Source organism: Amphiprion ocellaris, chromosome 8 (assembly GCF_022539595.1).
Source record: "Amphiprion ocellaris isolate individual 3 ecotype Okinawa chromosome 8, ASM2253959v1, whole genome shotgun sequence".
NCBI classification, from domain to species: Eukaryota; Metazoa; Chordata; class Actinopteri; family Pomacentridae; genus Amphiprion; species Amphiprion ocellaris.
Genome location: NC_072773.1, coordinates 17,614,609 through 17,634,575, shown reverse-complemented (window position 1 = coordinate 17,634,575; position 19,967 = coordinate 17,614,609). Strand labels below are relative to the sequence as shown.

The following is a 19,967-nucleotide window of genomic DNA, read 5'->3' as shown; positions in this document are numbered from 1 at the left end:
CGCCGTCTACATCAACGGAATGCAATGAAACTTTGCACCCACTAGCTTAGCCTCGCTGTAGCACGCAGCTCAAAGGGGCGTGTCCTATCTACTCATTCATATCTATGAGAACAACGGTAGCTGCACATAAGGACGCCTGACGTTGATTAGCTGCGTAAATCCCATTATATACAGTCTATGGTAAATACGTATGTGAATCGCATCATTGGCTGGAGCAGCCAGTCACTGGTCACTCACTGACTCACACTGAAAAATAGCACAGAATGAATTGTTACGTGTTTATTTTATTTACAATTTAGGTTGGATTTTTTTTTTTGTGCGCAGATTTTCTGTGCGCGGAGACCGTGTCAGCAGTGCGCAATCGCGCACGCGCGCAGCTTAGAGGGAACAGTGTGTTCTATACTTTAGCGCATGTATTAAGCTTCAGAGTAGTAATGATAATTGTCAAGTTTGACTTTCCTTCCACTTAGTACTGTTTTTCATCATCATGCTTCACATGTGTTTTCATGACATGTTGTTTTCAGCTGTTTGGAACTGTAGTCGTTGTTGGTTTATTTCTGTCTGATCTGCATCGGCTTTTGGGGGGCCCCCAGATTCGTGACTCAATCAGCTGTGTCTTTGGTACTAAAGAATTCTTTCATAGATTTCTATTCATGAGTCTATAAGTGGCCACTCTTTCTCTTATAATGGCACTAAACGGTTTCTCTTCTTGGCCTTCCTGCTTCCAGTCATTATAGCTGAGTGAATCCCTACAGCCCTGACTCCAGCTATGTACACCAACATGAAACAGATTTTCATCAAACATCTCAGTTTGAGCCTCAAACACTTCAATTCCTGCATTCTGGTGAATCTTCATAAGATAAGATCTACTTTATTCATTCCAGAGGGAAAAAAATAAAATAAATACATTTTTTTTCATGCATGACTTAGTGTCTTTTTTGCATCAATTTATAGTGAGGATGTCTTTTTACATAAAGGAAAATAAGGGCACCAGGTCAAAATGTAATGCAACATATATCGATCTAATTACATGTTCTAATTAGGTATAATTAAATTCTGTGGTTGTATGAGCTCATGATTCATATTTTGAGAGTACATAAAGACCCAGTGCTGAAGAAAAAAAAGACAGCCTCTGTCTGAATATTTTTTTCTTCTGGCAGATTTTAAAGACTTTTGCTTCTTTCATGTTTCTGTACTTATTATTATTGACGTGTTCACTCTGAAATCTTTGCCTGTCGTGTGTAAGTGAGCGTACAGCCACCTAAACAAAACAGGACACATGTTTCCATCCACATGAACAGATTTTTATATCTTTAGAGCAATAAATATTTCCACTTTTTCCATATCTCTGCAATTTCAAAAACAAAGTACAAGTAATATATATTTATATACACAGCTAAAATTTTCCATACATAATTTTTAAAATAATGTTGTCTCTGTTGACACATATTTGACACTTTACTCATACAATTTTACAAGGACTATTCCAGTCTCTCTTTGCTCTACATTATAAACAAGAAAGTTTTTTTCTCCAGAAAGCGGTCCATTGTATTATTACGAACAACTTAACACCCCTGTCCATTGCCCTTGTATAGATACACACAACACAGACTGGCTTTACACAGGAACAGAAGAATCCAACATTTTTAACTTTATTTGACTCAGATCTGATGTGCTTTGCTTTTTAAAAATGTTCCCTGTTTTGCCTGCAGCTGTCAGACCAGATCTGTTTCTATTTGTGTTAAAAAAAATTAGACCGTCCATTCCTGAGGTAAACCCAGCCACTGACAAACTGCCCGCTGTGGAGCAAAGTGAGTACTCGCATTGTTATTTTTCATCTAACGACTGTTATGTACATTCATGTTTATAATACAGTTTCATTCAGTGCAGATACTGTAATAAATACCACATGCAAACCGATAGTGGAGAGCAGACCCGGGCAGGAAATAAAGACTTTAAATTGAGCATTTAAAGGACATACCTGGCTTGCTGCATGTTTTTCAACTGCATATACTTTATATTACCTCTGCAAACCATTGAATACATTGAACATTGATTTCCTACCTTAAAGAAAGTTACAGATTTTAGTATGTTTCATTAAACATGTACTTGCAGAGACTTGAATCCTGCTGCAGATAACAGCTAATTTCTGGCCAGTATTGCACTGACAGGCTCTGCTGTCAGTAAATCAATTCTACAGTTAACAAAGAAATAAAAAATAGACTTTGTACAATGATGAAGGAGTTTTTTTTTTTTTTGCATTGAAAGTTTGCTATACTGCAACCAACTGTCAAATCTTACAGCATTCCTCACTTTCCAAAGGTAGGTAGAGTAAACCTGGAAGTGGATATATCAGAGTCCAACCACTTGAAGCAACTTGCAACTAGACACTTTTTCCAACTTCATTAGTTTCTGGATCCTTTCTAAATATTGATGGGAGATCTATCTGCAGCAAGTGTCCAGTCCTATGCCAAGTGAAGGTAGCAAATCTGTAAACTGTAGGGGTGATTTTGAAAATGATTCTTTGTAATGTAAAGTATATACAGTTTGTAGCTGATGTGCTACAACATGTAACAGCACAGATATGGACCTCTAATATGTGACTAAGGATGTGCTTGATTTAGCTTGGCCATGCACTGGGACAGGGTGAAATGTGCAGTCCTATACGAGGTAGGTTTGATCCAGTACTCCTCGAGAACTTCATTTTGACATTTCAACTATTCGAGTGGATGTAGTTCCTGTAAGGCCCTTGCTGATAGGCAAAATATTTCCACAGACATTTGTAGATACATGGTGGGGACCCAGAAATCCTAGCAGCTCAGCATGAAGTGCTTATTTGTATGTTGTTTGGTAGCAGAAGTGTTGCTTGTTTCCATTAAAAGGTTGGTGAGAGGGTTCGCGATGATTCAGTGGTGTGCAGGCGTGTGTGTTTGCTCGAACATGCCGTGGGTTGTTGAGTGAAAGTAATTATCACAGTCTGTATTAAAAGTATTAGAACAAGTTATATGTTAGTCACAGAAAATTGTTGGTTTCGTTGTAAACATATTAAAAATTAAAAAAATTTAGTACTTCCATAAGATGCCCAAATCAGAAAAAAAAATCATCTCACATCGTAAGCACATAACAAAATTAAAAATGCTAAAAATACAAAACAGCCCAAGGAGTACGTTATGTTAGTAGAAGCTTGTCACACAACAATATTGATAATATCAGTAGCACACTCTAAAAGTCAAAGGGGTTCTTCAGGTTGAAATAAACAGGGGACCCAAGATGGTTCCCTGAGGAACTCCATCAATTATTATAATCTATGACAGCGTTTCCACAAACCTCCAATGCCAGAAAAAAAGGAAAAATAAGAAACAAATAAACATCTTAGGGATTTTTATTGTTTTGTTTTACTACTGAGGAACCCTAAGATGCTAAGATCGACTGAAGAACCCTCATTAACTTTTGGTTTTTAGAGCATACATTTTGTTAATTCAAGCAATTCTGAACCTCAGTTACAGATCAATGCTGTTGGCCCCATTGAAAATAGAACACACTGTACAGTTAATATCTACAGTTGGTGCATTCACGTCATCACAGGGAAACTAAAAATGTGTCATTGATGTATGCATTTAGTGGAATTTCCCATCATCCACCAGTTAAACGCTGGTAAATATTTATATGAGGCTGCCTAAATTAGCCTCTATGACAGGAAAGCAAACAGCACTGAGAGTTTTCTGTCTTGTCAAAAAACACAAATGGCTGGTAACATAGTTCAAGTGGTGGAAGAACTTTCTACAAGCCATAGTGGGCTTCCTGCTCTGACGTCTGCTGATCTTGATTAAACAGAAAAAGGAAATACACATTAATACTGGCATGGTAGGCTCAAACTGAAAGTGCAAAAATAATGACTAAAGATGATTTTAAGAATATTTCCCTTGAAAACATGTTCTGCACTCCAGTTCTGTGAGACGTTAGCAAGTCCTTCCAGAAGATATGATGAGGTCCAGGTTTCAGGTTCCTTTGTGTCTTTTTTCCATGACAAGGAAAGCAAAAGGCTCAGTCAGTCAGCCAGGTTTTAAAAATGCAATAAATGGCTTCATATTTTCTATTGTGAACAGACACAATCAATCAATATATTACTGATTTGGACACTGAATTGTCTTTATATTCTTAGAATAATTATACATTGTACCATTCGTATGTCTGAAGGCACCTTATTTTCCATTTCACAACACATTGAGTGGGGAATGTTGGGTTAAACTTCATTCACCCTCGAGTACACCAGAGTTTTTGTTTTTCTTTTTTACTATTGAGAGACACTAAAGCAGTTTAGACTGGGTGGGAAATTATTTAATTTTTTCCCCCCCAAAACTATTGGAAAAGTCTTTGTCTGTGCTGTTGAAATAAAGTTGGAACTTATCTTCTGACCTCAGAACTAAAACACTACCCAGAGCTAATGACCAAAGCCGAGGGCTGGAATGTAGATCTCTTTGGTTTTCCAGCTCCTCCTGGGGGATCCCGAGGCATTCAAAGGCCAGCTGAGATATGTAATCCCCTCCAATGAGTTCTGGGTCAACCGGGGTCCTCCCAGCTGTCTGAAAGGAATTGAGCCCATAAGGCATCCTAATCTCGAACCACTTCAACCGCATCCTTTTGGACTTAAAAGGAGCAGCGACTCTGTTAGATGCCCAAGCTCCTCACCCCATTGGTGTTACCCTAACACTGAGCCCAGTCGCCCTACAAAGAAAACTCAAATAAGCCACGTGTATCATTAATTTCATTATTTCCATTACTACCCCAAGCTCATGACCACAGGTGAGGATTGGAACCCTTACCAACTGGTACATGTTCTGGCTTTGCCTTCCAGCTCAGCTCCTACTTCACCACAGCAGTTGATTCTGCTCCAATAAATCTGTCCACCTCATGCTCCATTTACCATAATTTGTGAACAAGATCCTGATTATTAAATCTATTCCCTTGGGGCAGTAACTTACCCTCAACTCAGGGCACATTGAAAAAGGAGTAGTAGCACCTTACACAGAATAGGCAACTCGAGCCCCCTCCTGGGGTCTGTCCTGGGAGGGCAGCTTGCCCGTAAGGGTCTGGTGGCAAACCTGAAACCTTGGGGCTCAGCTGGGCACAGACCGAATTAACAACATGGAGCCACCTTCCAAAGGGCATGTCTCCTGCAGGGATAGGGGTTGAGGTCGTGTACGCTGCAAGCAAAGGTTGGGTACCGAGGTGTGCAGCCTGGTTCTAAGGACATGGAATTAGAATTTAGAAATGGAATATGACCTTTTTAAAATTTAATTTCCCATCCAGTCCTGGTAACATACCTGCTGAGAAAGGTACAGAGAGATTCATTTTAAGAAGATTTTGCTGAATGTAACCTGAAATGACACTTTGATTACTTTACTTATGTACTGCAGCTCAGTGCCTTCATTAATGGCAGACAAGCCACTGAAACCAAAGGCTGCATTTCCCTGTTTGGCACCTTTCAGCGTAATCTCCTTCTCTGGCAACATTAGACTGTTTTCCACTGCAGGAACTTGTGTGTCAATTTATGGGGTGGCCTAAACCTTAGTGTGGGTTTCAACCACAGAAACTGCCCCTTTAGAACCTGTTTCGGGCCCATTTGACAAGTACATGAAAATATTTCTGAAAGCTGCTTTATGGGTTGCGATGTTAATTTGTTAAACTCAAAGAAAACAAATGCTGATTTGTTTAACACTAGGGGGACAAGACGTGATAATTTTCTGCTCTCTCTATGTCCTCATCTAGTAACAAATGTCCCCTTTCAACATAAAATACACCACATAGGCTAGCATAACAAAGCTGCATTGTTCTATTTTCTATGTGCTCATAGAACTAGAGTTACACCCAGTCACTGCTTATTCGTCATTGTTTTGGTGCACTCATAGTTAACATTGCAGTAGAAGCTGTTGGATCCTACAAAGCAACGGAAACAGAAAGGCTGAAATGGCCGCTAATAAGGCCATTCCTGTATATGTTCGTGCCACCTTGTGTCCGCCCTGGTTTCCTGCAGTGGAAAACGCCTATAGAGGGTCGCATACAATATGGAACATGAATACAGCTAACATATATTGGATTATAATTCTTACAAATTGAGGTTTACACTCTATATATACTTGATAAGTAGGGAGAGCTTTCACAGGTTTAATACAAATTATGAAATAAATACCCATCTTACAAGAATAAACAATTGGGAAAATTTTAAAGTCCCAATCCAAAACAACAGTATTGCGCCCCCTGCTGAAACCCTGTAATCCACAAAGGCTTTTAGTAATTTTTGCAAAACACAAAGGTAAAAAGACACCTGTAGTTTTTGTTATGATGGCTTATTTAAAGGTTTTAGAGAGCTTTCTGTCCATTTAGAAAGTCTTCACTTTTCATGGCCAAATAAACACACTGGATCGGGGCTTTAAATTACAACAAATCCCTCCCTCTGCATATAGGATTTTAACCATAGATACACTGACACTCATTAGCTATTGCACAGGTCATGCATGCCTGTCTAAGACACAGAAACTGCACCATATTAATGCTAACCACTTCTGCTTCTCATTAACGATTCATGGCTTTTAACTATGTCAACAACCAAAACAATGGTACAAGTGCTTTTTGTGCGGAAAACAAGGTGCTGTAAGACTACTGTGATTTTTGGAATCAGGACTCTTTGTGTTCTTAGGCTACCTAAAAAAAATCTGAACGATCCCTTCAAATAGTGTTAGCATTGAGGGCTAACCTTTGTGTGTTATGTTCTCAGGCACTGTTCCCTTTACGTCTGGTCCCTGAACCATTTGTCCACAACAGCAACACACAAATTCGTACTCACAATATGACATGAACACTTTCTGTCAATGAAGAACTACAAGCATGTCCTCCGGAGTCCCAGCTCACCGCTGAAGGGCAAGGAAGCTGAAGACGTTTTCACCAAGACAGCAGGACTATGTGGGAGTTTTCTTCATCTTCATGTGACTGAAAATGCCAGGATTCTTGGTGCTTGTTGCTCCATGGGCAGGTTTTCCAGGAAGATTTGCCCCTGCAGTGTGCAAGTTCCCCGATAAACATCTTTCAGTGTGTAAGAGAGTTTCTACCTGCGTGGGAAGTGGATGTGAAAATAACACAGGCTGAGTAATTTCCTCCTTCCCGCTCTCACTGCTCTCTTCCTCACCAGGTGGCCATTTTGGTACACCTGCATTTGCCCTCCCGCTCCTCCTCCTCTCCTCCTCCCTCTCCTGCTCCCTCTTGCTACTGCCCCTCGGTGGCTGACAGCAGGATGGCGCACCACTGTCCTTGGCTTCTGCCTCCTCACACGACCGTGCTGATCCGGCTGACGGGTTTCGATTTGGGACCGCCCCCTTGGCCTCCCCCCGCCCCTGGTGGGTGCGGTGAGAGAGGGGCGGTCGATGGTGGAGGTAAGGGCGAGTGCGGAGGGGGAGGTGGGATGGAGGAGAGGGGTGGATACTGAGGCGTATAAGGCTGCGGAGGTGTCTGGGTGACGAGGCGTGCCGAGGGAGTCTGGGGTGGCGGGGTGGAGAAGATGAAGTGGGTGGACTGGGAGACGGACGGGGAAGGGCTGAGCGGGGAGTGTGTGTGCACGGCGTGGTTGTGAGAGTGAGTGTGAGCGTGGGGATGGGGCTGCGAGTGTGAGATGGTCAGTGGGAGCTTGCCGCCTCCACCCGGTCGCCCCACCACGGGGTGCGAGTGGAAGAGTCCGTGTGGGGTAGTGGGGGTGAGGGGGGAGTGCGGAGATAGTGGTGGGGGCGTGTTGAAGCCGGACGCCATGTTGTAGCGTGGGTGCTGGGCGATGCCATGTTGCAACCTCTGATGCTGCTGGATATGAGAGGGAGCGCAGCCGGATGGACCTTGCCGTCGGGGTGCGGAGAACCTGTGCGAAAGGGCGTGGTGCTGCGGGACGCTCTGCATGTGGTAGCGGTGATGGTGGTGGTAGGGCGGGGGCGGAGTCTGCTGCTGCTGGTGCCCAGTAACACTCACTACGCCTCCTCCACTGTTGCCGTGGCAATACTGGGCGTGCAAAGCCTGGAGCTTGGACGGTACCCCTCCCGTACCTCCTCCCCCGCCAACTCCTCCTGAGTCCGATGGCCCGAGGTTGGCCGATGGGGAGGGGCATGGGGAAGGGGAGGATGGGTGGGGGATGGGAGGTGCGGGGGCGGGGTAATGGGGGGGTGATGATATCATCAGGGGACTCGGGGGACCCTGAGGAGGGGGCGATGTCATCGTCAGGGGACCAGGAACCTTGCCTCTGCGACTGCCGAAGAAATTCCCCAGCAGGCCGCCGCCAGTCGGACCGCCCCCACCCGGCATCCCTCCTCCGCCCCCAGCCCCTCCCCCGCTCACGAGTGGGGAGGTTGTAACCCCTCCCTGGTTGTGACAGAGCCCCGGCCCACCCCCCACCCCCGTACCGGGGCTCTGAGTAGGGCGGTGCGGCCGGTAAGCTGCTGGAGACGAAGGGACCATCATGGGGCTGTAGGAAAGACCTCCAGCTGGCAGTGGGCGCTGCTGGTGAGGCCGAGGACTGCTAATAATGGAACCCTGAGAGGAAGAAAAAGGAAGGAGAATGAGACACCAAACTAGACTTCTAATTACTCTAAAGACACATACCACCTCATTTCATTATCAATCATTATCATCATTGCTTTTCTAAAGAAAAGTTGTTGCAAAGCATATTGCTGCAAGGCCAGAAAAAGAAAAACGATTAGTTTCATGTTATATTGTAAACACTTCATTTGTCTAATAAGATATTTTCACATTTTTGCATTATAATGGGAAATCTTTCACATTATAACATTAAAACATCAAAAGAAAGAACAGATTCATGTAGTTTTTCATGTTTGAATTACAAATGAATTTAAGGATTATCCAGTGATACCCAGACCATACAACTGCTTTTAATATGAACACCAATGATTTTAACGTCTGCAAAGAGCCTGACAGGAGAGCGTATGGGTCTGTTGACTGACAGACAAGATACAAAAACGCAGGATTTCAGTATTACTGTATTTCATTTTTCACTTGTACAAGATAAAAAGCTTCAATGATGAGGACTCTGATTAATTAAGATACATCAGAGAAACTTTCTTAAAATTAGGTGTTGGTAAAACTTGATCTCCAATCAGGGTCATCCTATATTCAGGCCAATGTGATACTTAAATTTGACACAAGTCACATTAATGCATGCAGACAGATTTCAGCTGATGGAACATCACAGTACATTTAAAGAAATATTTTCACAAACAAATGCAACTATCATGAAGAAGACAAACGTGCACTGGACAGGTGTGACAAATTGCGGCCGCATGCTGGGTGATCAAAGGATGCATGCTTTTAGCCCCGCCCCCCACCACCAAACTTACTTCAATGGTACTGTCCAATGACCCCACACTGTTCCTACGACCTCGCTTCCCTGTTAGCCAATCAGAATGAGCCGGGTTACAATTTGTTGCCAAGAAATACGTCCAACATGTTACAGTCAGTTAAATAAACAACATAGATATGATCCCTGAGGTGTTGGTAAATGTGTTTTTTGACTTTAGACACAGCATGGCTAGTTGTTCCCCTCTGCTTCTAGTGTTTATGCTAAGCTAGGCTAACTGTGTCCTGACTCCAGCTTCTTACGCCACACTATACTAAGATTTCTTTAAGAACTTTCAGTGGTGAAATGTAAAGTAAATGAGTTTTATTCCAATTTTAATTAATCTTTTTGGTGACGTACACTTCTGCTCCACTACATAATACATAAAAATATTAACTTAATGCATTTATTTGACAGCTTTAGTTACTAGTTGCTAGATTAAAACTTCACAATGTACAGATCCCCCTATAGGCCACAGTAAGAATATTTTGAGGACGAGGAAGTTTTCCATCCCTTCGTATCAACTTTACTGCTACTTCACAAGAGTTTTGCATTCATTCAAAATAAGTTTCCTGTTGCCTCTTGATAAGTTTTGTGGCCCTTTTCAAAAAGCTTCCTATTACCTTGCAATTAGTTTTGTGTTCCCTTATAATAAGTCCCATTACTTCATAAGAAATTTTGTGTTCTCTCGCGATACTTTTGCATTTCCTTGCCATAGATTTTGCGTTACATTGCGATCAGTTTTGCATTCCCTCATTAAAAGCTTTGCGTTCCCTTGCAATAAGTTCAGCATACCCTTTAAATAAGTTTTCAGTTCCCTTGTAATACTTTTTGCATTCCCACATAAATTGTAGAGGTAAATTTGTGTTACCTCGCTATATGCTGTCCATCATTCTGATCCATTTGGTGTCTTGGTCCAGTCTAATTCTAACATATTGCCAGCTTAGGTAGGCAGTTTCAAGACAGGAAAGATGATGTAACATTTCTGTTTATTATTAGTCATATTGGAGAACGGAAAAGCACTGCGAGGGAAAGCAAAAGCATTGCAAAGAAAGGCAAATCAGAAAGTCTCCATAGCACTCAAATATATGAGCACATGATAAAGTATTATGTAATGATACATACTTAACTGCCAAAATCCATACGAAGTAGTTATTTTAAATCGACGCTAGCAGAAAATTAGCTCCACCTCAACTGGATAAAGCATGAAAATACTGCTCAGATATTTATGAATATGTTTTTTATTGTGTAGCCCTGCATTGATGTAAGAACACCATACAGTAACATTTAGAGATGCACGACAAGCAGATAATTCAGTTTTTGTTGTAATGCTTACAGTAGAATTATAGTAGCGCAGAGAGTAGCGATGTACATTTAAAACCCCAGATAGCAGCAGAGTACTCTAGCCTTGCCCATGTGAGAACAAAGGCCTGAGTAGAAATGGCATTTGGCCTTTCCATGTCCAGTTTCCAGATCTCTCCCCACCCGAGGGGCGGGCAGGCAGGCCACCCCTGTTGCCTTCACTGTCCTTCATAATACTGGAGGGAAAGAGTTCCCAGCTTAGCTTTGGAGATGGCCTAGGTTGCAATGTTTCCTGACAACATCCTGACAACAGCAGACTGGTCAAAGACCAAATAGTTGATTTTTTTTTTTTTTATGTATTCTTTACCAATAAAGGTTTTCGTGTGTTACTCTTGTACGTCCACAGGTATTTTATTTGACGTTGGCACCACACATATCTAAAGTTTATTAGTATTATTTATGTACTTTTATTTAGCTTAGTGATCCATAAATCAGTAGTGGCTCTCTATGAGACAGGTTCTAATATTAACGTGCAGCTATTAATACTGGCAGGATATCATCTAACAATGTTAAGTCACACCAGTAGTTCATGAAGTGCAGTTTCCACAATAAAAGCGACCTCTTTTTATACTGTAGTTCCTTCAGCTGTCCATTAGGTGGAGACGCAGCACCCGAGCATCACATGAAACTTCCATCTTACTGTAGTATTTTAGATTTCATCACTGTTTCATGAGTTGCATAAGAGCGCAGATGTAGGTTTGTTTTGAGTCATACTAAAGCCTGCCGCAGTAAAATATCCCATTTGCTGAATTTCTGTTAGGATCTTAGAAAAAAAACATGTGCAGTGTTACGTTACAGGAGAAAGAAAACAACATTTTGTAAGAGGCTCCCACTGATATATCCGTCACAATGACCTCACCTGTCTCTGAGAGGTCTCTGAGCGAGGAGCTGAGCGCCGTGCGTTTAAGTCCGTCCACAGAGGCGTATGTGTCGTCGAGGCTCGGCCTACCCAGGGTGCCGTTCACCACCTCGCTCTTGACGGGCCCCCCTCCGATGTTGGGCCCACTCCCCGGCGTCCCCACACCTCCCGGTCCTCCACCCGTCAGCATGCCAGGCCGCATCACGCCTTTCTGCTTCTCGAGTTCAGCTGGAGGGAGAGAAAGAAAAATGTGGAATTTCCTCGAATATTCATTTTTTGTAAACTAGGAAGAAAAACCTGTGCAACATGTACAACATTTTACCAAGGGCCCACAGGTGTTGGTAATGCTGGAAGAAATGTTGGCTCTACATATTTAACTATTTACAGCTTTAATTGGCTTTGCTTCTTTTGTTCTATCTGCTCTGTAATGCAAATGGTTTATTTTTTTAATGAGACATGTAGAATTAAGTAATTTAGATGAAATGTCATTATTTTAAGTCTAGATTTGGGGAAGTTTGCCAACTGAACTACATCTCATAGAAAAGTAGTTTAAGGGCTGTTGGAAACACTTTGGGTACAATTATCCATCATGGCATATATGTATGTGTGAAAGGTGTACATATTCTGTGAATAGAGGTTTGTGCTAATTATACAGGCACAGAGTTAGGGTGTCACAAGGCCCTTTTCTGTCCACTTGTTTACAACTAAGTCCAGCCCATCTGTTTAGTGTGCTTTATAACCGAGGCAGTGTTCATTCATTCTGCCTGCTTCACGCTCACCACGTTGCTGCTACACCAGCCTCCAAGGATCTGCAAATATCCCCCTGCTCCTCAACCTCCTCCTTTTTAAAGGTTCAGTTTCGTAACTCATAATTTTACAAAGACGGCTTCAGCACACCTCTGCATCTACTCTGGTAAGCCAGTGGGAGAAGACCTGGAGCTGGCTGGGAGCAGTGCACATTTTTGTCATTACATCTCGACAAACTGCAAACCTGAACTGCTCCTCCAGAGACACAACTTCTAATCTGTAGAGGGAAAATTAATTAAGGGAATGGATGTTTCTCATATCTTGTGTGACTTTGGAACACAGATTGTTCATACTTGTACATTAAAACCATGTAAATTGGATTGTGTATAATGACAGCCATTTAAGTTGGTCTCCTGGTTTCTGTGTTCACACTGTGTTCATTTAAACGTTGTGAATCTTAAGCTCTGCTGGTGGGTTTGTGATCTCAGGGACTGTCTGTCATGTTTGCTCAGACTGTTCCAGAGAATCACTTGAGCAGAGTCACCACCAAACACAAAAGCATGTCATTCCAAAATAAATGGTTAAATCTGTCTGAACTATACTTAAATGTGATCTCTATTCCACTTTTGGATTTTTTTGTCTTGTTGTTACTCCGCCAAGGAACGCGGTGGAGTTATGTGACAATCAGCGTACATTTGTCTGTCTGTGCACAACGTTACACAAAAACGGACGAACAGATTTGGATGAAACTTTCAGGGAAGGTCAGAAATGACACAAGGACCAAGTGATTAGATTTTGGCAGTGATGTGGCTTATCATCTGGCTCCACGGGTTTGTTAAAGATTTCTGTATCATTGGGAGATAGCGGCACGGCGTCACTGTAACTATGACAAGTGAACACTACATCAGCTGCCTGCTGATGATCACATGATTGTGATCCTACTTCAAATCCACCGCTGCGGACTTATGGGGATTTATCCGTTGGAAATCGTACAAGGACTAAGCAGCCTTGGCGGAGTACTGTGCTCTGTAAGTGCTTTTCTTGTTTACTATGCTTCACTTTTATTTAGCTGCTACGATGTGTACATTTCCGGTGAGGGATCAAAAAAGTTTATCTTAAAGCTCAAAATCTGATGATTCTCTCTGTGTTTACAGTTTCCAGCTGATAAATGGTGTCACTTTGGTGATTTTATAACAACAACACTCTTTTCAAATTTGCCAGTGTGTTTTGGGTTCAGAGAGTAAAAACATTTATTGTCATACTGAGCAAGTAAACACATATATCTGAGAGAGTTATTAAGTTGGTGAATCATCGCATGTTTCATGCGACATTCTTTCTGTCAGAGTTTTCTCGGGCTAATAGTACACTGACTGCAAGAAACTACTCTGAAACCTAAGTGCACAATTCATAGAAAGAGCCCCCATATTAAAAGGATAACAGGATTTCAACCTGCTCTCACTCAAATTGATTGATCTTAAATATGCAATTCAGTTTCTATGATGTATCTACAGTAAATAAATGATGTTCTGTGCAGCCCTGGTTTGGAGATCTGGTGTGGACCCGGGTCAGCAACAAACTCTATTTAGTTTTATTTCTAACTAGAGCTGCTATGTTGTTATCTTCAAAGCAACCAGACTCCACTGACAAAAACAGCAATTTCATCTTGAATGAACACAAGAGTAATTGGTCTACTATTGCCTCACTCACTTAGTTTCATTTATTGTACAACCTTTACAGTTTTTGTCAGTAGGGTGTGGTAGTTTAGAAGAAAGAAATGTGACATCTTCATTTTTTCAGTGGACAGGGCTGTCTGGTGAATATATTCTAAATTTCAGTTTCAAATTGTACTTGTACAGGTTGCCAACCACTGGAGATGAGGACATCATATAACCCCACTTCAAAGAAACCGTAAAACCCATGAACACCAGAAGTAAGATTATAAAAAAGATCAATCTGAGTTTATAAGGTTATCAGGAAACACTGCAGAATACAAGCATCATGTTTTAATGTGGTAATGTAATATCTCTTGTCATGTCCACTGCTACTAATGGCATTTTGAGATGAATTTTGGAAAGTAAATAAGGCAAGGGAAATTTTCTTTTGGCAGATAATTTTGTCAACTTTAAGTCATATCCTCCGTATTTAATTACATTTTTTTGCCTTGTGAATTGCTGTGCAGGTAGTTCCACCCCGTCAACATGTTTTTAACTCATCTGTGCTGGTGACTGGTCCACAAGTACTGCTACTGCATGTTTCATAATATTATTAATGTCATAAGTATTTATACTACTACCTCTGTGGCCGCTGCTACACTGACTGCTGCTTCTACAATTACTATACCTCTCACTACCAGTGCTAGAATACTGCCTATTAAATATTAATTCAATTAATGTAAAAATGTACTATTAAAATAGCATGACTGCTGTATTGCTACCAGTACTGTGACAGGAACACTTACACTCCACTCGGTACTTCTCCATGTCCTGCACCTCTGCGATGCTCTCTCGGAGGTCGGAGGTGAATCGTGCTCGGTCTTGCTGGCTCGGAGCTGTGAAGACAATCAGCACCTTCCTCTCTCCTCCCGGGTTGGCCGACGTCAGCCTGATACCGTGAGGGTAGTCTGAGTGACACACAACACACAAGGACATGTAACCTCTGCTCAAAAAAAAAATCATCTGAGCTCCCTGCGAAGAGCTGGAATGACTCAGCTGTGAAAACCAGAAGAGGTGACATGTCCAGCAGCTGCAGAAAAAGGTTCAGGATCAAGGTTTAACATGAACATTTGCCTATTAAAAAGAAAAGGATATCAAGAAGAGTAAACCAAACATAGTGGTGCAAACAGGGTACTGTTGTGCTAACAGCTGTGCGGTACTGAGCTTAACGCTAACATTCTAAGTCATGTTCTAATTCATGCAATCAGTATGAATTAAAACGAAACTAGAAAAAAAAGCTGTATTGTAATTCAGGGGTTTCACACTTTAAGGTTGCATTTGAAGACTGCAATGGTGTGATGAAGACTGCTCCATTTCGAAAGCTGTTTCAAATACATCCTTCTTTTAACAGGCAATGAAGGATCTGCATGCTTCCAACATTTAGAAATACAAATGTTAAAAGATTAAGGGATGTTAATAATGTTACATTTTGTTGAAATTATCAGTGAAGCTATGCAACGTTAATGATTGCCCACATCCTTTGAAAGTAAAGCCTTTAAAGCTATCATTTTTAAACTTAAGTGCTTCAGATATTGACTTATATTTTCAAGAGATTGGGTAATTCTATTGCATTGGTGTATATTAAATATTTCATATTGCCACAACAGAAAAAGCATCACATTTACAGACAGGGGCTGCACAGTGGGGTAGTGGTTAGCACTTTCACCTTGCAGCCAGAAGATACCTAGTTCACTTCCCGGCCTTCCTGGGATCTTTCTGCATGGAGTTTGCATGTTCTCCCTGTGCATGCGTGGGTTTTCTCCAGGTACTCTGGCTTCCTCCCACAGTCCAAAAACATGCTGAGGTTAACTGGTAACTCTAAACTGTCTGTAGGTGTGAATGTGATTGTTTGTCTCTATATGTAGCCCTGTGATAGACTGGTGACCTGTCCAGGGTGTCCCCTGCCTCCACCCTAAATCAGCTGGGATAGACTCCAGCCCCCCACCTGCGACCCCAATGAGAATTAAGCAGTGTATAGATAATGGATGGATTTACAGATGGAAATGTAGCAATCAAAGTGCTCCACAGCAACATCACCAACAACAACAAAGATCCCAAAATGCAAACAGCTCATTCACTCTTGCATTGTTTAATATTAGAAATTAGTTAAAACATTTTTTTTTAAATCTACAAAAAATAAACACAATTTCTTTTTTTTGAAGGAGAGCAGCCTTACACACAAAGATGAGAAGATGTCTGCTTCTGAGACATCCTCCCACCAATCTGAATCTGAATTTTGGCAAAAAATAGTGTGTTCATGTCCGATCATGAGCCCTGATCACTGAACGCTGATTGAGAAAAGAAGTTTTCATTACACACACCTTCTTACCTGCCTCCCACACAATGCACACACACATTCACCCACCCACACGGCCGATGTATGATTGTGCTGATGAATCATATGGGACAATCTGTCCTGGTCACAGTCATCACCACAGTCTGCCAAGATCCATTTAGCTCCAACTGGAGAACTGTCAACAACAACAACGACAACTAACCAACTGAACAAGCTCTGAGACGACGCTGTGGATCCCTCAAGTATCTAACACAGTACATGACGCAATAATGCTGACCTTTAAATGTGATGCAATTTCATTTAATACAATGAAATCCATTTTCAGGGAAAATTAACTCGAGAACTGCAGGTCAATGAAAAAAAAATTCTGCATCAGTCTCCTCTGTGCTTGTCACGGATTTTGTTGCCATTTTTGCCACTAGTTTTCCATAGATTGTCAAGGTAGCTGGCAGGGTATGAAGGATTGTGTCCCCAACAAAACCCTTCTTACAAAGCTCTGATTAGTCAATTCCTTCTCCAGTTGCCTTTAATGGACAAGATGGCGACAGATGGAACAAGAGGCTGAAAAAAATCTGAGTTTCACTGTCCTCTCTGTTAGAAAGTTTTAAAGTCCCCTTAGTCTGGACATTTACAGGTTTATAATTGTATTTTGGGGGTCTACTAGACTATATTTACATGCTTTAATGTTCAAAAACTTTTTCTTTTCACATATCATATATTTCTGCAACACCTCTTTTCAATCTCCGTCTGAAACTCTGCATTTTGGCTCTGGATTCTCTTAAAGGCCCTTCTCCCAAACAACCCAGTCTGCTCTGATTGGTCAGGTGGACCGATGACAGTGAGGTAACATTGGTTATGTAGTGTTAATGCTTATAAGTTGTTAAAGTTTAAGTTGAACAGCCGTCTCTAAACAGAGGAGAGGATCTACAACACAGCTTATCAGGTACTTAGAAATGCAATTCTGAAATCACTCCAAAAAAAGTTTTGCCACCAAATAGCACCTTGAGTCGTGTCTCACCAGGCAGTTTCACAACCATTTACACCCTGAGTGTGAGCATGTCTTGAGAGTCTCGAGTCTTCGAGCTAATTGATATTGGGATGATAATAAATATCTGGGACTTTCCACCAGTCAGTTACAGCTGAGGAACCCTCGTGGATAAGAAGTAAAAAGTCTTAATGTACCAAGAGGAGAAGTCTGAAGCACTTATGATTGTAGTTTATGGTTATTTTTACTGTAGTAAGTCCACTTGCCAGCAGTGTGAAACAAGAAATATTGAGAACTCAGGTAATTTTTATTAGGAACATACAGTGTGGATCCCCAGGAGCTGGATGCTAACTTGCAAATGTTAGGCAATTTGCATAACTGGCAATAATGTCAAGCACGTAGCTAGACAATATTTCAGAAATTGCATGGTTGATATGAACAATATTGGATGTGTTTGGTGTACTAAAGATGCAGAATGCATTCAATAAATGTTTTAAATGCTAGGGAACCATACTGTGCACTTCTAACACCAAATTTTGTTGTACTCAACATTTCTGGGTTCTCAGTTGGGCTATATAGGTTGGCAAGAGACTACGGTATATACAGGCTTTTCTAAAGTGGCAGAGAAGTGATTGTGCAGCCGAACTCACTCTGTGCATGAGGCATCCTGTTAACAGGTGCTGAGGCACATTTTAAACTGCACCAATTCCAATCTGCTGCACAGAACTGAGAGCCAATTCATCTCCGCTCAAGTAGAGGCTTGGAAACCACACACACCCACACACACATACACAACCCTATATGATTGTGTTAGCATCATTATTCAATAATGTGTCAGGTGAATGAGTCATAATTTGAGGAATACTGCTAAGCAGCAGCGTTTGCAGATCGACAGATGTATATTTTGGAAATCCTGTGATGTGTTTCCACAGTATTGCTTTGAAACAGGCTGTTGGTGTTTTCAGTGGTGTACCAACTACACTTGTGGAGACTGACGGTGCCTTACATTTAAAGAAAAGCCTGGCAGACAACTGTAATTGGAGAGGGAAGTGACACTATGTTTTGCCAAGTGATTATTAACAGATTGTTGAGAACATTTCCAACTAGGACAGAGCCTCCAAATTTTGTCCCACATGCGTTTTTGGTGCATGTTTCAAAATCGAACATAGTGTCATGCTTTGACCAAGTTCTGGCATATTAATTGAGATTTATGGGCTCAAAAATTACCTTCTGCAACTATGAACTGCAGTGACAAAATTAGCTCACAGTGAGTAAAAAGGGACAAAATCTGCTCGGGGTTCAGAGGGTTTAGGAGCATCACTGATGCTTTGTAGTTTCCACAGTAAACACAGAAAATACCCTAAAAACTGACATGCTGGACAACGTCATTCTTATTTTAGCATGCTTGGAATGAATTGTAACATTAACCCTCTGAACCACAAGTAGATTTTGTTTCTGCCACATTTTTACTCACTGTGGGCTCATCTTTCACTGTAATATAAAGTCCTGCACCTCCATGGAAACAGTACAATCACTAGAAGAAGAGAGACCTCAAATATGTCTTTTGTGTAGTGTGACACAGTTACAATGCTATAAATCATTTTTTTAAATGCAAAAATGAACAAAAATGTACACAGCATATACAACATTTTGTTTCAGGGTTCCAGAGATATTTTACTGTTACATTTTTAATTTGTCTTCACACTTGTCTCCTGTCTGCTCTGTGTAAACACAGCCTGCAGTTCAGCCCAGTTCATCTGAAAAGTTGGCTTCATGGTTGTGCCGAGGAGCACAGACTTTGACTTTTAAATGAGACATGTAGGTTAAAGTGAATCTGATGAAATATCAGAATTTTTAGCTGAGATTTGGTTAAGTTGTCTGACAGAAAGGCACGCCACACAGGAGTAGTTCAAGGAAGGCTGGGGAGTTGAAAATCCAGTGATTTTTAGCTGTAAAATACAGGACCCATGAAATAATGGAGGAAAACTGTAAAGCACAAACTATACATAGCCCTGGGTAGTGACAAGTGTTTATACAAACAGTCTTTTCAGCGCAGCTTTCATGTGTTCTGTGTATCCCTTGCATTTCTGCATGTGTGTATTTTCAGGGTCCCTGCTGACTGTGGGGTAAAAATAGAGAGTTGAGCTAGGAAATAAATGGAGATTTAAAAAATAAAACGGCGAGAGACTGAGACAGATGGAGAGAGCAGATGGATGAGAGCTAACAGAGAGTGGTGCTTACAGGTGTTCTGGAAGGTGTGCACCTGCATGTCGACCAGCGGAAATGATTGTCTGAAGCTGTACGTCACCGAAGTCTTCTTCTTCTGGAATATCTTCGTGACCTGGAGAAGAAAAGTAGGATCCGAAGTTAAGGACCGAGGAGAGCGAAAGTGAAGGAGAAGCAGAGTGAAATGAAAGGAAGAAGGGAGGAGGAGAGGAAACAGCAAAAGAGTTTTGATGAAACTAATCTCCATCTCTATTTACTTTGTATGTTTCTTTCGAGATGAGAGATTTTTAAAATCCCTCACTGTGACATTTTAATCGCTTTCCCATAAACTGCAGATGTTTCCCTCTGCATGCTTTTCACATTATAAACAAAATATAAATGACTGAACAGAGCTG

At 41.4% G+C, this 19,967-nt stretch overlaps 1 protein-coding gene across 6 annotated transcripts in view; it reads right to left on the bottom strand.

Annotated features, from left to right (window-relative positions):
• Positions 1-1,282: 1,282 nt before the first annotated feature.
• The window catches only part of LOC111583762 (IQ motif and SEC7 domain-containing protein 1-like), a 205,546-nt gene continuing 186,861 nt past the window's right edge, over positions 1,283-19,967 (bottom strand). For 5 of the 6 annotated variants that reach the window (XM_055013036.1, XM_055013035.1, XM_055013037.1 and 2 more), the window contains 5 exons: positions 19,588-19,687; positions 14,812-14,973; positions 11,607-11,834; positions 9,387-9,436; positions 1,283-8,565 (listed from right to left, as the gene is read on the bottom strand). In XM_055013036.1, the coding sequence (XP_054869011.1) occupies positions 7,321-8,565; positions 9,387-9,436; positions 11,607-11,834; positions 14,812-14,973; positions 19,588-19,687 (1,785 nt within the window). In that variant the 3' untranslated portion in view covers positions 1,283-7,320. The remainder of the gene's footprint in view (positions 8,566-9,386; positions 9,437-11,606; positions 11,835-14,811; positions 14,974-19,587; positions 19,688-19,967) is intronic. The other variant, XM_055013040.1, reaches the window with a different exon arrangement.